The 18240-nt window shown below is 43.4% G+C and overlaps 1 protein-coding gene across 1 annotated transcript in view; it reads left to right on the top strand.

Moving 5' to 3' along the window:
• The window catches only part of LOC115106614 (potassium voltage-gated channel subfamily C member 1-like), a 33802-nt gene extending 16913 nt beyond the window's left edge, over nucleotides 1–16889 (top strand). Inside the window, exons 2-4 of the mRNA XM_029629512.2 lie at nucleotides 10088–11063; nucleotides 15536–15739; nucleotides 16767–16889. Coding sequence (XP_029485372.1) covers nucleotides 10088–11063; nucleotides 15536–15739; nucleotides 16767–16888 — 1302 coding nt within the window. The 3' untranslated portion in view covers nucleotide 16889. The remainder of the gene's footprint in view (nucleotides 1–10087; nucleotides 11064–15535; nucleotides 15740–16766) is intronic.
• The last annotated feature ends 1351 nt before the right edge of the window (nucleotides 16890–18240 follow it).

Below are 18240 nucleotides of genomic sequence, written 5' to 3'. Positions count from 1 at the left end.
ACTCTATTGAGGCTTGAAGGTCATTGGACTAGGTACATGCACTGTATATACCATGTTATTCCCACAGAGAACCTTAGATCATAGTATACTAACTCACTGTGCTCTCTCCGTCCAAAGATTGCTGTGTGAGTCCATATGGACTTTCTGTGCTGTCCAGAATCCTCCACCCCCACTCCTTTCTTCCACTCTATCAAGGGGATGCCTTGGTCCATGTCATTATGATGCAGAAGAAAAAGAGAGAGGGATGAGGCAGACAACAGAGAGAAAGAGCCTCTGGAGATAAATAAGTGTGAAGTGCTACTCCACCTTTCATACTCCCTCCCTCCCTCCCTCCCTCCCTCCCCCTCCCTCCCTCCCTCCCTCCCTCCCTCCCTCCCCTCCCTCCCTCCCTCCCTCCCTCCTCTTTTCCTTCTCTTCTCCTCTCCCATTCTCTCTCTCCATCTCTCTCTCCTCCCTCTGCCCATCCTTCACGGTTACCTCAATGCAGTGTTCATGTAGCTACAAGTCTCTATCTGCGAGTGTTGTCCACACCTTCCTCCTTCCCGCTCATAGTCTGTTAGTCTTTTTCTACTAGACACACACATGCTCACACGCTCACACGCACACACACACACACACACACACACACACACACACACACACACACACACACACACACACACACACACACACACACACACACACACACACACACACACACACACACACACACACACCTGCATTCATAAAGACTTGATGAATCGCTTGAAGTGTAAACACACTCTTGCAGACACTACACACACACGCGCGCACCTAAATATTGTAGATACACACTTGATGAATAGCTTGAAGTACAGTACATTTCATTAGCGGTCAAGCCATGTGAGTATTTCAGTGTATCATCACTCCACAAGCACAGTAGAATACCTTCACAACATACTATACGTAATCTGGATTGACTGAAGTGATGGATGTATCTATTGATCTGGTGTACAGAGCTACATTTTATTCAGTGAGGAAATGAGGCATTGCTAATGTGTACTATTACTACGGTATGAGCGTTATAGCTGATACAGCTACTACTGTGACGGTGTAAGTCTTGCGCCACATTTTTCAAAACGACTGGTAAAAGCGTTGCTTTAACCCTTTTTTAAAATCCCACCTTCGTCTATATGACTTGCAGTATACTGTGGGGTCTAACTTTACTGTAAACACGTTCAGGTTGTTGCGTAGTATACCAACCTTTGTTTCACCTTGAAATATTCTGCTGTATTTGTTGTGGTTGTGGTTAAAGATTTGTTCAAGGCATACTACTATTGGATGTATGTATTGTAGTAGACCCCATTACCTTTTAAACAATTGCAGTGTAGGCTATGCGGGAAATTGGTCAACGATTGTTGGTAAAAGATAGGTATTTAAAAAAAAAAATCTCTTTCCCTCTGTTAACGTTCGTCGTCCTCGTCTGAGGAGGAGTAGGTGAGATCGGACCAATATTTAGCGTGGTACGTGTCCATGTTCATATTTATCAAACAGAGAACACTAAACAAAATAACAACGGCGAATGAAACGAAACAGTTCTGTAAGGTGGCATACACTAAACAGAAAACAACTACCCACAAATCAAGTGGGAAAAACAGGCTACCTAAATATGGTTCTCAATCAGAGACAACGATTGACAGCTGCCTCTGATTGAGAACCATACCAGGCCAAACACATAGAAAACCAAAACTAGAACACATAGAATGCATAGAATGAAACATAACAAAGGAACTAAGGTCAGGACGTGACACCCTCTTTCTCTCTTTTCCTGTCTTCCCTGGTGTTGAATGTTGTATTTTTATCACTATGGTCTGCCAGTTAGCATCCATTTGTTTTTAACCTTAGCCTGGTCTAATGCCTAGCCTATACTATCCTAGCCTTGCACTTGCCTAGGCTAACTTACCCCTGCGCTAGGCCTGGTTGAATAACTAGCCTAGCCCTGGACCATTGCCTAGCCTCAGCTATGCTAGCCCTGCACTAACGCCTATCTTTATACTAGCCTAGCCTAACTCAACACTAACGCGTCCTGCACGGCTTAAGTGGTACAGGCGCGAGAGAAGGTTCAGATTGTCCGGCCTTGTCCTCTGGTAACGCATCCATTTATCTTGTGTGTTTTGCTCCTGGTTTTATCCTTTGTTGTCCTCTATTCCATGTATATCCTCTTAACCCCCTCTCATGTTCTCCTGTCCTTGTTACATCAACTGGTCCCCCCCGCTCCCTACTTTTTGTCTGCCCCCCTCTGTCTCCCCACCTGTGCAACCTACATAACATTTTTCTGTGTTAGGCTCTTTTTGGCGGTGTGTGTGTAGCCAAGTGTACTGTGTGCATGTGTGTGTATGAGAGAGATACGTTGAGAGAGACAGAAAGAGTCAAACAAACCGAGAAGGAAAATGCCTCTCAGGCAAGGCTTGTATAGCGTGATGGTAAATCTAATGTGTAATGTTTTTCCAGTATTCATGATTATGATGATGACCGTAAAGTGCTCTGAGTATCACTACTTCTAGTGGTATTGCTAACAACCATCATCATCACCATCCTCATCACCATTGCCATCGTCGTCATCGCCATCGCCGTCATCATTGTCATCCCCACCGTCATCATCTCAGAACCCGAATCGTGTTTCTAGTCCAACTAGAAGAAAGTCTTGCCTCCACCGTCGTCACCACCACCAACGCCATTGGATGGAAATGCTCTGCTCTGCTCAGTACCACCGCTGTGTGTACTGTCCTCAGCCAATGAGAGAGCACTGTGTGCAGGTCCCACTGGTTCCTCCTAGTTCCATGGGATGGGGGTGGCGGGTGGAGATGATTGAGGAATACAGCTCTCTGTATGTGTGTGTGCTCGTGTTTGTGTGTGTTAATGTGTGTGTGTGTGTTTATTTGTGTGTGTGTTTGTTTGTGTGTGTGTGTGTGTGTGTATGTATGTGTTTATGCATGTTATAGAGCAGGGGGAGCACTGCAGCAATCTGGAAAAGGTAGGTCAGACAGAGTGGAGAGAAACATGGCAGAGGAGAAAGGAGGGAGAGAAAGGAAGAGAAGAAGATTGGAGAGAAATGATGGGGTGAGAAAAGAGGAGGAAGAACAGAAGGTACATAAGGTAGAGAGGCCAGGACATGGGGCGTCAGACAGACGTAGAGACAGAGACGTGAAGAGAGACTTGGAAGGGATAAAGAGCCAAAAGACTATTGTTGCTTGGGTCCCATTCTGAATGAATTGGTGTGTTCAGTGTTACCCATCCCTGACTTCTCTTTCACAGGCTCTGTAAAATTCAAGAATGAAAGGAAGCATTGTATTTCAGATCCCCACTCAGACGTAGAAACAATACGCACATTTCTCTCCATTCATATGGTCTGCTTATATGGTCATCCATAATTACTGTTGTGCCAATCAAATGCAGCGATACTGGCATATCCTTTAAGTGTATGTATATATTTTTTATGTTTTATGGCTTTCCAAGAAGGTCACTCGCTACTGTGAGATGCTACTGCTTTTCAGCTCATCTCTGCTATACAGAACATAAGTTAAGTTCCTTTTCTTCAGATTTTCTCTACAGATATAGATATGTATCTTCTGATTCTAAATGTGGATTGATTTGAGTTCAGTGAAAAAATTTGTAGCCCTATAAAATGTCCTTTTGCCCTCACGGGGGGAATGTTATTCATATTTTTTCATAATTTCGTAATGAATCAACATTATTTAAAATAGACAACCTAAAATCCAGTGTTTCTATGTCAAGCTTATTACATTTGAATACTTTCCGAATGTATGCCAACAAAATATACCGCCTCAGTGAGTAAGTGAGGAAAAAGAGAGGACGGCGAAGAAAATAAAGAGACTCTCTTTTTCCAAAACTGAGTCACCATCTCGTTATAAGAAACGGTCTGGGCAGATTGAATATCTCAGTGCCGGGATGCTTTCATAACTTTGCCCGTTTGTTCTTTGTTTTTGCTCTCTGTCCAAGAAATGAGTCCCGGAGGACAGAGAGAGTTTTGGAAAAGAAATGAGCTAGGCTGTAGTTCTCTTTGTAGATAGGGGTATTCTCCTGAGGCAGAGTGAAAGAGAGGCAGTGTCCAAACAGCAATTGAAGTACACTAATGACACTCAGTGCTTTTTAGTGTATCCCATTGCTTTCTTGTCAGTGGTGTATAGGATGTCATTTTGTCAAAATGGTCAGGAGATTCCATATTATTTAGGCTCGCCGCTAAGGTTTAACTCCCATCCCCAAACTGAAAGGCAGACCATCCCCAAACTGAAAGACAGACACACCATTTACCAGATGCTTTTAAAATCGAATCAAATCACATTGAGTGCATGCATTTCTTGTAAATGTAAGTGATCACTGTGGGAATTGAACTCATGACCTTGGTCACACGCTCACCAACTGAGCCACACAGGATCACTAGGACCACTCTAACCAGATATGGTTTATTGCAGAAAAAACAGTACTCATGCAAGAAGTATACAAACAGACAATCATAACATATGCTAGGCTAGTGGGTACAGCAAATGACAGATTATACAAAGACCCTAAAAGAAACATATTGATTGTTTTAACAGCTTTCTTATTAGAATAATTTAGAATGGTCTTAATGTACTGTTTGAATTCCTTATAGAAAATGAATGTACATTAATGAACATGACATTTTTCCATTAGCACAATTAGATTTATGAGGTCAAATTGTTTTTCTTTATCCTTATTATAGTTTTCTATAAAACATTTTAAAAAGTCATCAAGAATATTGACAATTATAAAACTATTAATATCTATCCATAATTTCTTTACATGGAGACAATGCTAAAATAAATGCAAAACTGTTTCTGGATGCTCAACACAAAAAGTAGAGTTAATGTTAATGTCTTTGTTGAGTTTCTTCAGGTAATGATTCTCTTGGTAATACTTGTGGATCATTCTGAAAGAGACCTCTGACCTTGTTAACAAGCAGGTATTTTGTGTGGTAATAACCAGACTTTTTCCCAACAGATATTATTGACAAATGTATTCCAGTAAATTGTGACAAGGAATGGATACAATATCCCTTTGAAATAAAGCATGTATACAGTAGGTCTGTTGTTCTGAGGGAGCAAGGAGAAACACAGTTTTCCTATTGGAGAGTCAACTGGATTAAGCGAGGGTAGGTCAAGAAGGTGAGGTCTGGTTACACCTCTAAACAACGTAAGAGTTCCAGATGGAATAGCATCAAAGACTATGGCGAACGTTCTATGAAAATCTGATCATTTTGTAGAAATCTTATCAATGTTATAGTTACAAAGTAACATACAATTGAAGACACCAAAACAGGAGAAGATATAATGAGGGATGAAATTCCAAATGTGTAGCCCAATTTATCTTAAAATTATTATTCAAAGTAGGAAAATCAAACAATTGAGACCACCATATGTGTTCACAATGACAGATTTCCTAATATAATGTGTACAATTTTTCCAGATGAAGTTTGAAAGCATCTGGTCAACCGCTTTACCTATTTTGTTATCAAGATGTAGGGACTGGGCTGCATAAGTAAGTCTGGAGACACTTTCAGCTTTAGAAAGCAATACTCAACCTTTCAAGGATAAATCCCTTTGCAACCAATGGTTCAACATCTTTTAGTTTTTTTCAATACATTATATGGAATTTAATGAGCATCTTTCCTGTCGATCCTGTCGATCCTTAGGTATGTTACTTTTTCCTTGACTGGATTATTGCATATAGCAAACAATTTAATAGCAAACAATTCACACTTATTAAGGTTTAGGCAAAGACCAGATGCTTTGGATTTTTTTTTATCACATTGACTGCTCTAGGAATCTGGTCAGCATCTTTCAAAAAGAGGGTGGTGTCATCTGCAAGCTGAGTTATGATAATATCTCTGTCAGCAATAGAGATCCCTTTTATATTGCTGGATTTAACAAAACTTGTAAGAAGTTGGGTTGCAAGCAGAAAGAGGTAAGGCGAAATGGGGCAACCTTGCCTAATTCCTCTTTTCAAATCAAATCTAGAAGTGCCATGATTTAACGTAATGGAAATGTTCCCATTCATATAAAGAGTTTTAATAGTACTACAAAATAATTCCCCAAAACCACATTTCTCAAGGGAGAGAAATAGAAACTCATGTTCCACTGTATCCAAGGCTTTATAAAAGTCTAAGAAGACAATAAAACTATTTTCGAAGATTAGATCAGAATAGTCAATAAGGTCTAACACTAGTCGGATACTATTAGATATATGTCTATTCCTCATGAAGCCAGATTGGGTCTCTTCTATAATTTAGTTCAACACTACCTTCAATCTTTTTGCAAATATAGAGGCTAGTATTTTGTAGTCGTTATTGAGCAGACAGATAGGACGCCAACCAGATATGGTTACATGGCTATGGTTATAGACTGAATGTTGTCATTTAGTTACAGGGCAACCCATAAAACATTTGCGGAATTAGTTCACACAATTAATAGAGTTTGAAACTATGTCTGGCAGTTTGGATATCTCAAATGAACACTTCAAGAGGATAATATTCAGTTCGACGCCTTGTTGAGTTTTGATTGATATGAAGCCTCTGGCTGATTGCCCTCCTGTTGTGCTGTCTGAATTGATCAATGGTTAATACACAAGTACCAGGTTTTAGCACCCATGCCGTGCATTATACTTGATATTTAGTCAGGTGTCATTCTCACAATGCTTTATAGCAGTGTTTACCTAACTCGGTCCTCGGGACCCCCAAGGGGTGAACGTTTTGTTTTTCTGCCGTAGCACTACACAGCTGATTATTATAATCAACTAATCATCAAGCTTTGAATCAGCTGTGTAGTGCTAGAGCAAAAACCCAAACGTGCACCCCTTGGAGTCCCGAGGACCGGGTTTTGAAAACCCTGTTTATACAGTAGCACAATAATAGTGGTTGTATAAGGAATACAGTATGGTGTTAGGTTCTGAACAAATGAAGCAAAAACTCAAAACAGACGGCTAGAAAAAGCTTGAACCAAGTTTATTCAACCCATTGGATGCTTTAGCTGCAAACACACTTTGCATATGATCTAACAGGCATTTATTTGTCATGATGAGGTTAGAGGTATGACTTCTCAGAACTGTCCATCTGTTTCCCAAAACTGCATAAATGTTGCGCTGTTGTCTTTGCGGTCGAGCGGTCTGGAAGCAGTTCCACTTCATCCTGTCACTTCTCCATGATAGTTACAAGTGACCATATGTTCACCTTACTCAACAGACTTTGGACATACAGTGAATTCGGAAAATATTCAGACACCTTGACCTTTTCCATTTTTTTCCCATTACAGCCTTATTCTAAAATTGATTACATCGTTTTTCCCCCTCATCAATCTACACCCAATTCTCAATAATGACAAAGAAAAAAATTGTTTTTAGAAATTTCTGCAAATGTATAAAAAAAACCCTGCAATATCACATTTACACAAGTATTCAGACTCTTTACTCAGGACTTTTTTGAAGCATCTTTGGCAGTAATTACAGCCTTGAGTCTTCTTGGGTATGACGCTACAAGCTTGGAACGCCTGTATTTGGGGAGTTTCTCCCAATCTTGCAGATCCTCTCAAGCTCTGTCAGGTTGAATAGGAAGCGTCGCTGCACAGCTATTTTTAGGTCTCTCCAGAGATGTTCGATCGGGTTCAAGTCCGGGCTCTGGCTGGGCCACTCAATGACATTCAGAGACCTGTCCCAAAGCCACTCCTGTGTTGTCTTGGCTGTGTGCTTAGGGTCGTTGTTCAGTTGGAAGTTGAACCTTCGCCCCCAGTCTGAGGTCCTGAATGCTCTGAAGCAGATTTTCAACAAGGATCTCTCAGTACTTTGCTCCGTTCATCTTTCCCTCAATTCTGACTAGTCTCCCAGTCTCTGCCGCTGAAAAACATCCCAGAGCATGATGCTGCCATCACCATGCTTCACCGTAGGGATGGTGCCAGGTTTCCTCCAGATGTGATGCTTGGCATTCAGGCCAAAGACTTCAATATTGGTTTCATCAGACCAGAGAATCTTGTTCCTCATGGTCTGAGAGTCCTTTAGGTGCTTTTTGGCAAACTCCAAGCAGGGCTGTCATGTGCCTTTTACTGAGGAGTGGCTTCCGTCTGCAGAGATGGTTGTCCTTCTGGAAGGTTCTCCCATCTCCACAGAGGAACGCTGGAGCTCTGTCAGAGTGGCCATCGTGTTCTTGGTCACCTCCCTGACCAAGGCCCTTCTCCCCTGATTGCTCAGTTTTGCCCGTTGGCCATCTCTATGAAGAGTCTAGGTGGTTCCAAACTTCTTCCATTGAGGAATGATGGAAGCCACTGTGTTCTTGGGGACCTTCAATGCTGTGCCTCGACACAATCCTTTCTCAGAGCTCTATGGACAATTTCAACCTCTTGGCGTGGTTTTTGCTCTGACATGCACTGTCAACTTTGGGACCTTATATAGACAAGTGTGTGCCTTTCCAAATCATGTCCAATCAATTTAATTTACCACAGGTGGACTCCAATCAAGTTGTGGAAACATCTCAAGGATGATCAATAGAAACAGGATGCTCCTGAGCTCAAGTTCGAGTCTCTTAGCAAAGGGTCTGAATACTTATGTAAATAAGGTATTTCAGTTTGGATTTTTTTTCTAAATTTGCAAAAATGTAAAAAAAACTGTTTTCGCTTTGTCATGATGGTGTATTGTATGCAGATTGATGAGGAAAAACATCCATTTAATCCATTTTAGAGTAAGGCTGTAATGTAACAAAATGTGGAAAACGTCAAGGGGTCTGAATACTTTCCGAAGGCACTGTACATTGTGTTCACCTTTTCTCTTACAATACAATTCCATACACAAAGTTCCTCTTCAACATTAATTGACACATAACATATACTATATATTCATTTTGCAGATAACATAATCACTAAGGTATAATATAGTAACATGTGGAAGTATATTTTAGGTTAGAACCCAACAATTACTATCATATGTGTTAATTGGAGGATGATAATGTCTTAGCAATATTGTTTCTTGCAAGTAACTCTGCATTCACAGAACTTTTGAAAAGTAGGGGGTTAATTGCATTACTTAATGGTGAGTATTGGCTTCCGGTTACTGTTACCTTGCACTGGACTGTAATGGATTATGTTGAGGATAAAATAGAGTGCCATCCCAAGCACTTTAGGCTTTAGGGATTTCCACTGTATGATTAATATAGTAGCAAGGGTCAAAATGTTTGTAGATACATACTGTACAATAGAGCTGTCAGTCCTTTTACTTTGTGTATAATACTTTGACTTAGGTGCGAATTGTAATTTCCCCAACATTACACATTTTCAAATAATCAGACTGGCTAGTTATTGGAGCATCAAGTTGGGACCACATTTCATCATGCTGGGCCACAAACAGGCTCAATGCCACATGTTTCAGACCCTTTATGTTGAACATTCAGTATGAGGGAGTGAGCACATGCCCCATCCTGATTTTGAAACCTATTCAGTGCACTCTGAGATACATGAATATTTATAATTCATCAGCTTTTACCGTTTACGACTCTCTTTTCCCCATCACTTTCTTTTGTGTCCTATCCGTCTTTCTTTTCTCGCCCTTTTCTCTGTGTCGGGGCTGCTCCAATGAGACAGTAGTACTCTGTATTCTCATTCCAGCCTTTCCTACATTCTCTCGGTTTATGACGTGTGGCTCCCGGTTTTCTATTTTTTTTCCACCACTTCTCCTTGGACTGTCATTGCCGATGACCGTTGCGGCCTTTTTGATAAGTGTCAGAGTATCCCTCAGTGCTTGGTCCAGTTTGACCCTGCAGTCACCCTCCAGGTCAACAATTATCCCATTTAGGTGTCTAGTCAGGTTTAATCATCTGGGCTCATGATCTCATCTGACTGAGTAATGCCCTGCAGTGTCCTGTAGGGGCTGACTAACTGTTGAGCAACACACCATCTGTTTTTCTTGCTATGTTGTTTGTATATGACTGTAACTCTTCTCTCCTTCCTCTCTCTTTTCTCCCTTACTGTCCCTCTATCTTCAACTCTTTCTCTTTGCCTTCTGTCTTCCTGCCTTCCCCCTCCTCTCTCTGGTTCTTTCTGTTCTTCTCCTCCAGTACTGCGCATTCCTCTCCCTTCTGTTCATCCTCATCTCCATCTCCACCTTCTGCATGGAGACGCACGAGGCCTTCAACACCATCTACAACAAGACGGAGAACGTGACGGAGGGAAATATGACGCGCGAGGTGATCGTCTACGAGGTGGTGACCGACAGCTGGCTTACGTACGTGGAGGGCATGTGCGTCATCTGGTTCACCATTGAGGTGATGGCACGCGTGGTCTTCTGCCCGGACAAGGTCGAGTTCTTCAGGAGCACCCTCAACATCATCGACTTCATTGCCATCATGCCTTTCTACCTGGAGGTGGGGCTGAGCGGCCTGTCCTCCAAAGCCGCCAAGGACGTGTTGGGCTTCCTGCGCGTGGTCCGCTTCGTTCGCATCCTGCGTATCTTCAAGCTGACCCGCCACTTTGTGGGGCTTCGCGTCCTGGGCCACACGCTCCGTGCCAGCACCAACGAGTTCCTCCTGCTCATCATCTTCCTCGCTCTCGGAGTGCTCATCTTCGCCACCATGATCTACTATGCCGAGCGCATCGGCGCCGACCCTGATGACCCTACGGCTGCCAAACACACAAACTTCAAGAATATCCCCATTGGTTTCTGGTGGGCCGTGGTCACCATGACCACTCTGGGCTACGGGGACATGTACCCCGAAACGTGGTCGGGGATGCTGGTGGGTGCACTGTGCGCCCTGGCAGGGGTGCTGACCATCGCCATGCCTGTGCCCGTCATCGTCAACAACTTTGGCATGTACTACTCACTGGCCATGGCCAAGCAGAAGCTTCCCAAAAAGAAGGGCAAGCACATCCCCCGGCCCACCATGCCGGGCTCGCCCAACTACTGCAAGCCTGATGCTCTCGCTATGGCCACCGCCTCGCCCCATAGGATCCTGGGTAATGTACTCGGCGAGGTGATCGGGTCTGGAGGCTTCGACTGCCCCCTTGCTCAAGAGGAGATCATAGAAATCAACCGAGGTGAGACATTTCTATTTTCATTCTTCAGTACCATATTTTAAGAGGCAGACTGCAAGTTAACAAACTGGCTTCGACCTTGACTTGTAAAATCTGCAGGAGTTCATCAACACAACATGGAGCTTTGCTGAGCATCTGGGCATTCTACCACTAGCCTCCCCAAGGGCGTAGAACACAAACTACTCCGTCAAAATATTGTATTTTTGCCAAAGAGGTTGTGAAACTGCACAGTTTAGCATCAACAGATAGGCAATCAAATTTGGAACAGGGATTTGCACAGTAAGTGGAGGATTCTGGTCTGTATAAGATTTAGGAATACGAATGTTATCTGATAGCTAGTTACAGGCACTCAGTAATCTCAGTAATAGTACAGTCCTGCAGATCCATGAGGTGTGGGGTGTGAGTTGGGGTTTAGAGTGCCTATGTCCCTGATAGGGATAGATTGGGGGCGGGAGGGGTGTGGGGGGTGGCTGATTCTGAATCTGCCCTTGAGAGATGGCTAGCCCATCAGAACTTATGGGTAATTTATAATCAACTGGTGAGTCCACATTTGCCGAGAGGCCTCCATCTGCCCGCGTAGAACAAACACAGTACATAAAAAATGTACCCATTTGGATCTGTTTGCAACAGACCAATGTGCTAACGATTGGTTCAATGTTTAAGATTACACTAGTATGTAATGCTTTTTTCCTTTGGCATGGTTATATACAGTGGCAACTTTACCATGTAAATCTTGGTGGAGCAACAATAAATAAATGTGGAATGCATGCCAGTAAAGCCAGTACACAACACAACACTAAACAATACATTAATGGCACTATAACGGTGCCAAACGGTGCCCACGAACTATTCGGGCCTACATAAAGCTCTCCCAACAGCAGTCCCAACATCTTACCAATGCTACACCTGGCTATCAGCGGAGCCTTGTCTGGCAGTGAAACAATTCATTCAGCCTCATTTACTGCCTTTTAAAAAACATAGCTGATATGGCTGACTTGCTTAAACAAATGTGGTTTCTAATGACAATTGAGATGTACAGACTATGGCATAAGGGGACGACAAGCGGATAGGAGGCAATCCGTAATTTCGATTAAGACAATGAGCAAGCTAGGATCGACGCAACGTTAGTCAATATAACTATTTGTTTAGCACTTTTGAAATGTACAGAGACAGAATTCAGAACATTGGTCGTTTTTACAGTGTTCTCCCTGTACACCAAGTCAGAACCATAGGATAAATTAAGGGGGCATATAAGCAGACAATGAAAGCTCTTATAATATTCAATGATTACATTTCTCTAAAACAGGTTATAGGCTACAGTAGAACAGTCAGAACAGTAGGCGAAATTAATAGGCGTAAATTGACCAAATTATTAGGGTGAGACACATGGGCTACTAACATCTTACTACACAACATACCCTTAGTATTACTTTCTTAACCACAGTATACATATCTCCCTGGAATATTACATCATTTATGAAGCTGCATACAATACATTTTGGACTCACATTGTTGTGCTCGGCTAACTTGAACAGGAAGGTGGCGCGGCGGTCCTCCGAGTTAACAGTTGTTTTGAGCACTGCACAAATCATGCTTCATTGCCAGCATGGCCATGTTGAATGTTTATCATTTTAAACTTGGAAAAGAGCCCCTTAATCCTAGATTCGGGACCACACAGCCAAGGTCACTGATTCCTTCCAAACCACTCCTTGAATTTGCGATTTCCAACTTGTTGTGTAATGTTTATGTCCATTGGCCATCAGCACCGATACGTTATCTATAATTTCTCTTCAGTATTTCTCATCATATGACAAGGATTAAAAAGGATTTGCCAATAGATTGTCGACTTGATTCATGATGATGACCGCTATCATAAGATTGTGAAAGTATGATGTTGACATGATCAGTCCAATCAAAACTACTGTACACCCCCATCCCCCCAAAATATATAATATTTTCCTTTAAAAAAATGTGGGGCTCAAAACAGGTGTGACGGGTTGTCCACTGGTTGTATATCACCTAATATAAACCCAACATCCACATACGACAATAGATCACATGTGTTTTGTAGCCCTTGAGAAATCATTAGTGAGTCAGCAATAATAGTATTTTATTGCATAAGCGCCGATAGTACCCCACCACTCTCTTACTGTCTTTCACGCTCTCTTTTGTTAAGAATTTTGTTGTAGGTTCTTAGTAGGCTGTTGAGCGGGAACTCATCTGAGATCAGATTTGACAGCTGTGTCTGTGGCAGTGGAGGCTGCTGAGGGGAAGACAGCTCATAATAATGGCTGGAGTGAATGGAATGGCATCAAACACACAAACACATTAATTCCACCCATTCTGCTCCAAGAGCCTGTCCTTCCCAATTAATGTGCCACCAACCTCCTGTGGTCTGAGGATACAGTGCTTTCAGAAAGTATTCAGACCCCTTTACTTTTTCCACATTTTGTTAAGTTACAACCTTATTCTAAAATGGATTAAATACCTTCAAATCCTCAGCAATCTACTCTCAATACCCCATAATGACCAAGGAAAAACAGGTTGTTAGAAATTGTTGCAAATGTATTACAAATAAAAAACAGAAATGCCTTTTTAACATACGTATAATGACCCTTTGCTATGAGACTGACCATTGAGCTCAGGTGCAACTTGTTTCCATTGATCATCCTTGAGATGTTTCTACAACTTGGAGTCCACCTAAATTCAATTGATTGGACATGATTTGGAAAGGCACACACCTGTCTATATACGGTTGACAGTGCATGTCAGAGCAAAAACCAAGCCATGAGGTCGAAGGAATTTTTCGTAGAGCTCAGAGACAGGATTGTGTCGAGGCACAGATCTGGGGAAGGGTACCACAAACTTTCTGCAGCATTGAAGATCCCCAAGAACACAGTGGCCTCCATCATTCTTAAATGGAAGAAGTTTGAAAACACCAGGACTCCTCCTAGAGCTGGCCGCCAGGCCAAACTGAGCAATCGGGGGAGAAGGGCATTGGTCAGGGAGGTGACCAAGAACCCAATGGTCACTCTGACAGAGCTCTAGAGTTCCTCTGTGGAGATGGGAGAACCTTACAGAAGGACAACCATCTCTGCAGCACTCCACCAATCAGGCCTTAATGGTACAGTGGCCATACGGAAGCCACTCCTCAGAAAAACGCACACAACAGCCTGCTTGGAGTTTGCCGAAAGGCACCCAAAGACTCTCAGACCATGAGAAACAAGATTCTCTGGTCTGATGAAACCAAGATTCTACACTTTGGCCTGAACGCCAAGTCTCAAGTCTGGAGGAAACCTGCCACCTTCCCTACGGTGAAGCACGTTGGTGGCAGCATCATGCTCCAGAGCACTCAGGACCTCAGACTGGGGAGAAGGTTCCCTTTCCAACAAGACAATGACCCTTAGCACACAGCCAAGACAACGCAGGAGTGGCTTCAGGGACAAGTCTCTGAATGTCCTTGAGTGGCCCTGCCAGAGCTCGGACTTGAACCCGATCGAACATCTATGGAGAGACCTGAAAATAGCTGTACAGCAATGCTCCCCATCCAACCTGACAGAGCTTGAGAGGATCTGCAGAGAAGAATGGGAGAAACTCCCCAAATACAAGTATGCCAAGCTTGTAGCATCATACCCCAAAAGACCCAAGGCTATAATTGCTGCCAAAGGTGCTTCAACAAAGTACTGAGCAAAGGGTCTGAATACTTATGTAAATGTGATATTTCAGTTTATTTATTTTTTATACATTTTGAATTTTTTTATTAAAATGCATCAGCTCACACCCTCGACCCCACCTCCTATATAACCTATATATCCGTGCTCTGTAAACAACAGGTGGCGGGCTATGAGGGAAATGATTACTTACGGGCCCTTCACAACAATGCGGAGAGAGAAGAACACAATGAATAAATACACAACACACTATTTTACTGAATCTGTCTTTGCTTATGCATCTCGTGTATCTCATCTGCAGTATTAAATTGTGATCAGTTTACATGCAGTAACCCCCCCACCCCCACCCTCATTCCTTTGGCTATTTTCTTATATACCTTTTTCCAGTGATGGGAGACTGGGGATTCATGATTTCTGTATCGTCGGGCCAAGGTGCCATGCCAAAACCTTCGATATAGCAGCCAATCAAAGTCCCTCAGCTTGCAACCGCAAGCTCTCTGATTGGGCCAATTGAATCATCAAGTCTGCAACTCCTTCCCTCAAACTATGTTCCAATGTCCGTACTAACATATTGCGGAGAATGAAGCAATGTAATGGGCATGCATCCTAAATGGTATGCTAGTGTGGATGTGGAAACACGGTCCAGTTTGGCCTCAGTCTCCCATCACAACCTTCCTCCTCTACTATCCAGATACCTCACTTCTCTCCTCCTCTCCTCTTCCTTCATTCCTTCTCCTTCACTCTCTGCTTCTCCCTTCCTCTGCTTCCGGCCCCCCTTTCCCTGTCTCCTTCTTTTCCCGAAAGATTCCAAGCAGAACGGCGACGCGGCCACTGCGGCCCTGGCGAACGAGGACTGCCCTACTATCGACCAGGTGCTGAGCCCGGACGAGCGGAGTCCCGCGGGGCGAGGGGGCACCGGAGTAACCCGGGAACGCTACCAGCAGGACCGCGCTTGCTTCCTGCTCAACACCAGGGAATTCCGCGCCACAGATGGGAATGTGCGGAAAGGTACGTCACTCCCACAGGGGACAAAACCGTAATCACATACACCACATAGGTCAACAGAGCTACACACAAGATGCCATAAGGCACAAGCACCGATACAGATAAACATATTCTCTGCATATAGAAGATGCTAATAGGGCAGGTGCACAGGGGACAAATACGTACACAAGTGATGTATACATGATCAAATACAGCATATATGGGAACTGATTTATGGTTAGTTACTGAGAACACGCAGACAGACACATGCAACGGCCAAGAGCATTGTGGGAAGAGCCCTGTTTGTGTGACAGAGAGGTTCCAAACACTAGTTTCTGACAGGACACAACAACACCCACGTACAACATCTTTACTCTTCTGCTCTTCTTTGCTCTGGCCTCTATGTTTCCACCTCGTCACCTTCATGCTGTGACACTTCCATCACACTTGGTATCACCTTTCTTTCTTCCTGTCTGTATTTTCTGTCCCTCTCTCTTTCATTCACGGCCTCAAATTGTCATCCTCCATTTTCTCCTTTGTAATTCTCATCCTCTCTCACGCTCATGGCTTCTCTCTCTCTCTCTCTCTCTCTGTCTCTTGTACATAGACAGTTGACCATGCATTAATTGACCTCTCGTCACTTCTGTTTCTTTCTCTCTCTCTCCCTCCCTCCCTCTCTCTCTCTCTCTCTCTCTCTCCCTCCCTCCCTCCCTCTCTCTCTCTCTCTCTCTCCTGCCTCCCCTCCTCCCCCTTGTTTGGCTGACTCCCACTTGATGCCCTGTCCCCCCCCACCCCCTTTCCTTGTCCCCCATCTTTGATTCCATATCCCCATTCTTTCCCCTCCTCTTTTCCTTTCCTCTTCGAAACATGCCTTATTTACACCTGCTTACCCCATGTATTCTCTTGTTCTGATCCTGAAACGCAATACCTCGATCCATTTCTGCAACAAACCTTTTTTTACCACCTACAACCACCACCACCAAACCTGCACCAAACACTTCTCCTTTACACTCCTCCCAAACTCTCAACACCACTTTTGACGCTAAAATAGAGGCTGCAGGCTTGGCAGCCAGCCCAGACTCCCCTTTGGCTGATGAATGGTATAAGCTGGAAGGGTCTCTCCTACAGCAGGACCTCAATGCAAACTCCACCTCTTCCTGGATCAAACCATAGGGCCAAGAGGTAACACCTTAAAACCATGGGGACCCCGAAATGGAACCCCCGTTAGCTGTACCATATTATTTTTTGGACCTAATCCGTCAGCCAAACATTTTTAGGTTCTCTCAACTCCATGACATTGCATGTTGGCAGTTGACACTGAAACATAGCACCCACAGACACACTTGAACACAGAACACACTCACACTCTCACATACAGTACACTATGCATGACTGCAAATCACAACTAGTACCCACTGTGTTCACTGTGCTGTGTCTGTACAGTATGTTAGGTAAAGTTGAAGTATCACCCATAAATTGCCCTCTGTGTTAGTGTAGGTAAGTTCAAATAGTGAAATCAACCCTTACAGAAAATCACATGATTTACACGTCTGTAGTTTCATGTTATCACAGGTTTCTTTACATACTTTACCTGTTATCACGTTAACTTCGCAGCAGATCACATGGGATCACATGAAAACGTGTTCACGTGAGAATGTGTGTAATGCCATGTGTTCTTTCCGTAAGGGAATAGATAGGTAGGGGAACAACAGCACCAAAGGGTAAAACTGTGATTTGTATATCAAGGCCCAATTGCATTGTATTGCTCAGAGTATCATCCAATCAGAATAATCTATTATTCAGAATAACCTGATCTTTCTTTTCTCATATCATGAAATAAGAGGATCTACGTGTTTTCCATGTATAATGTATAGTGTAAGATACTGTGTGTGTTTGTGTGTGTGCGTGTGTGCGTGCATGTGCGTGTGTGTGTGTGTGTGTGTGTGTGTGCGCACCAGGCTGTGTATTTGAGAGACTGCGGCCAGAGTGTGATTGTGTGTGCCGCGTGCGGCCGCTGCACTGAAGTAGCCCGGTAACACTTGAGGACTATCAGGACCGTGGGTCACGTGTTGTCTGATCTGCTCTGTGTTGCTGTCTCTCTCTTCAGGTTGTGTCATATCACGCGTTTGTATGTGGGCTTTTTCATTCTTACACGTTACACTGTGTCTCTGTCCGACTCTCAATGCCGTCCGAGTGTTGTGTTTGTGTTGTTGTCGTGTGTGTAGCTTTTACTGTGTTCTTTTTTCTGTCACTGGTGCCCCCTCTACCTCACTGACATTCGCCCTGACAGATAGCAAAAGACACATCGCTCTTTGAAGAAATCAGCCTATGCACCGGAGCAAAATTTCCCATCTCACAGATTTCTATCATGATATGATATGTACATATTCTAGCTATATTTATGGCTTACATAATGGATGATTTTGAATGCGATGTTGTACAGCGGCCATCTTTGGGTCAAAGGTCAGTGGGGTCAGCGGAGCCTCCATGGTCACGGGAATAGTACCTTACGATACATGCCATGG

Source organism: Oncorhynchus nerka, linkage group LG23 (assembly GCF_034236695.1).
Source record: "Oncorhynchus nerka isolate Pitt River linkage group LG23, Oner_Uvic_2.0, whole genome shotgun sequence".
NCBI lineage: Eukaryota > Metazoa > Chordata > Actinopteri > Salmoniformes > Salmonidae > Oncorhynchus > Oncorhynchus nerka.
The sequence above is the reverse complement of the archived record's forward strand: the minus strand, read 5'-3'. Positions and strand labels throughout refer to the sequence as shown.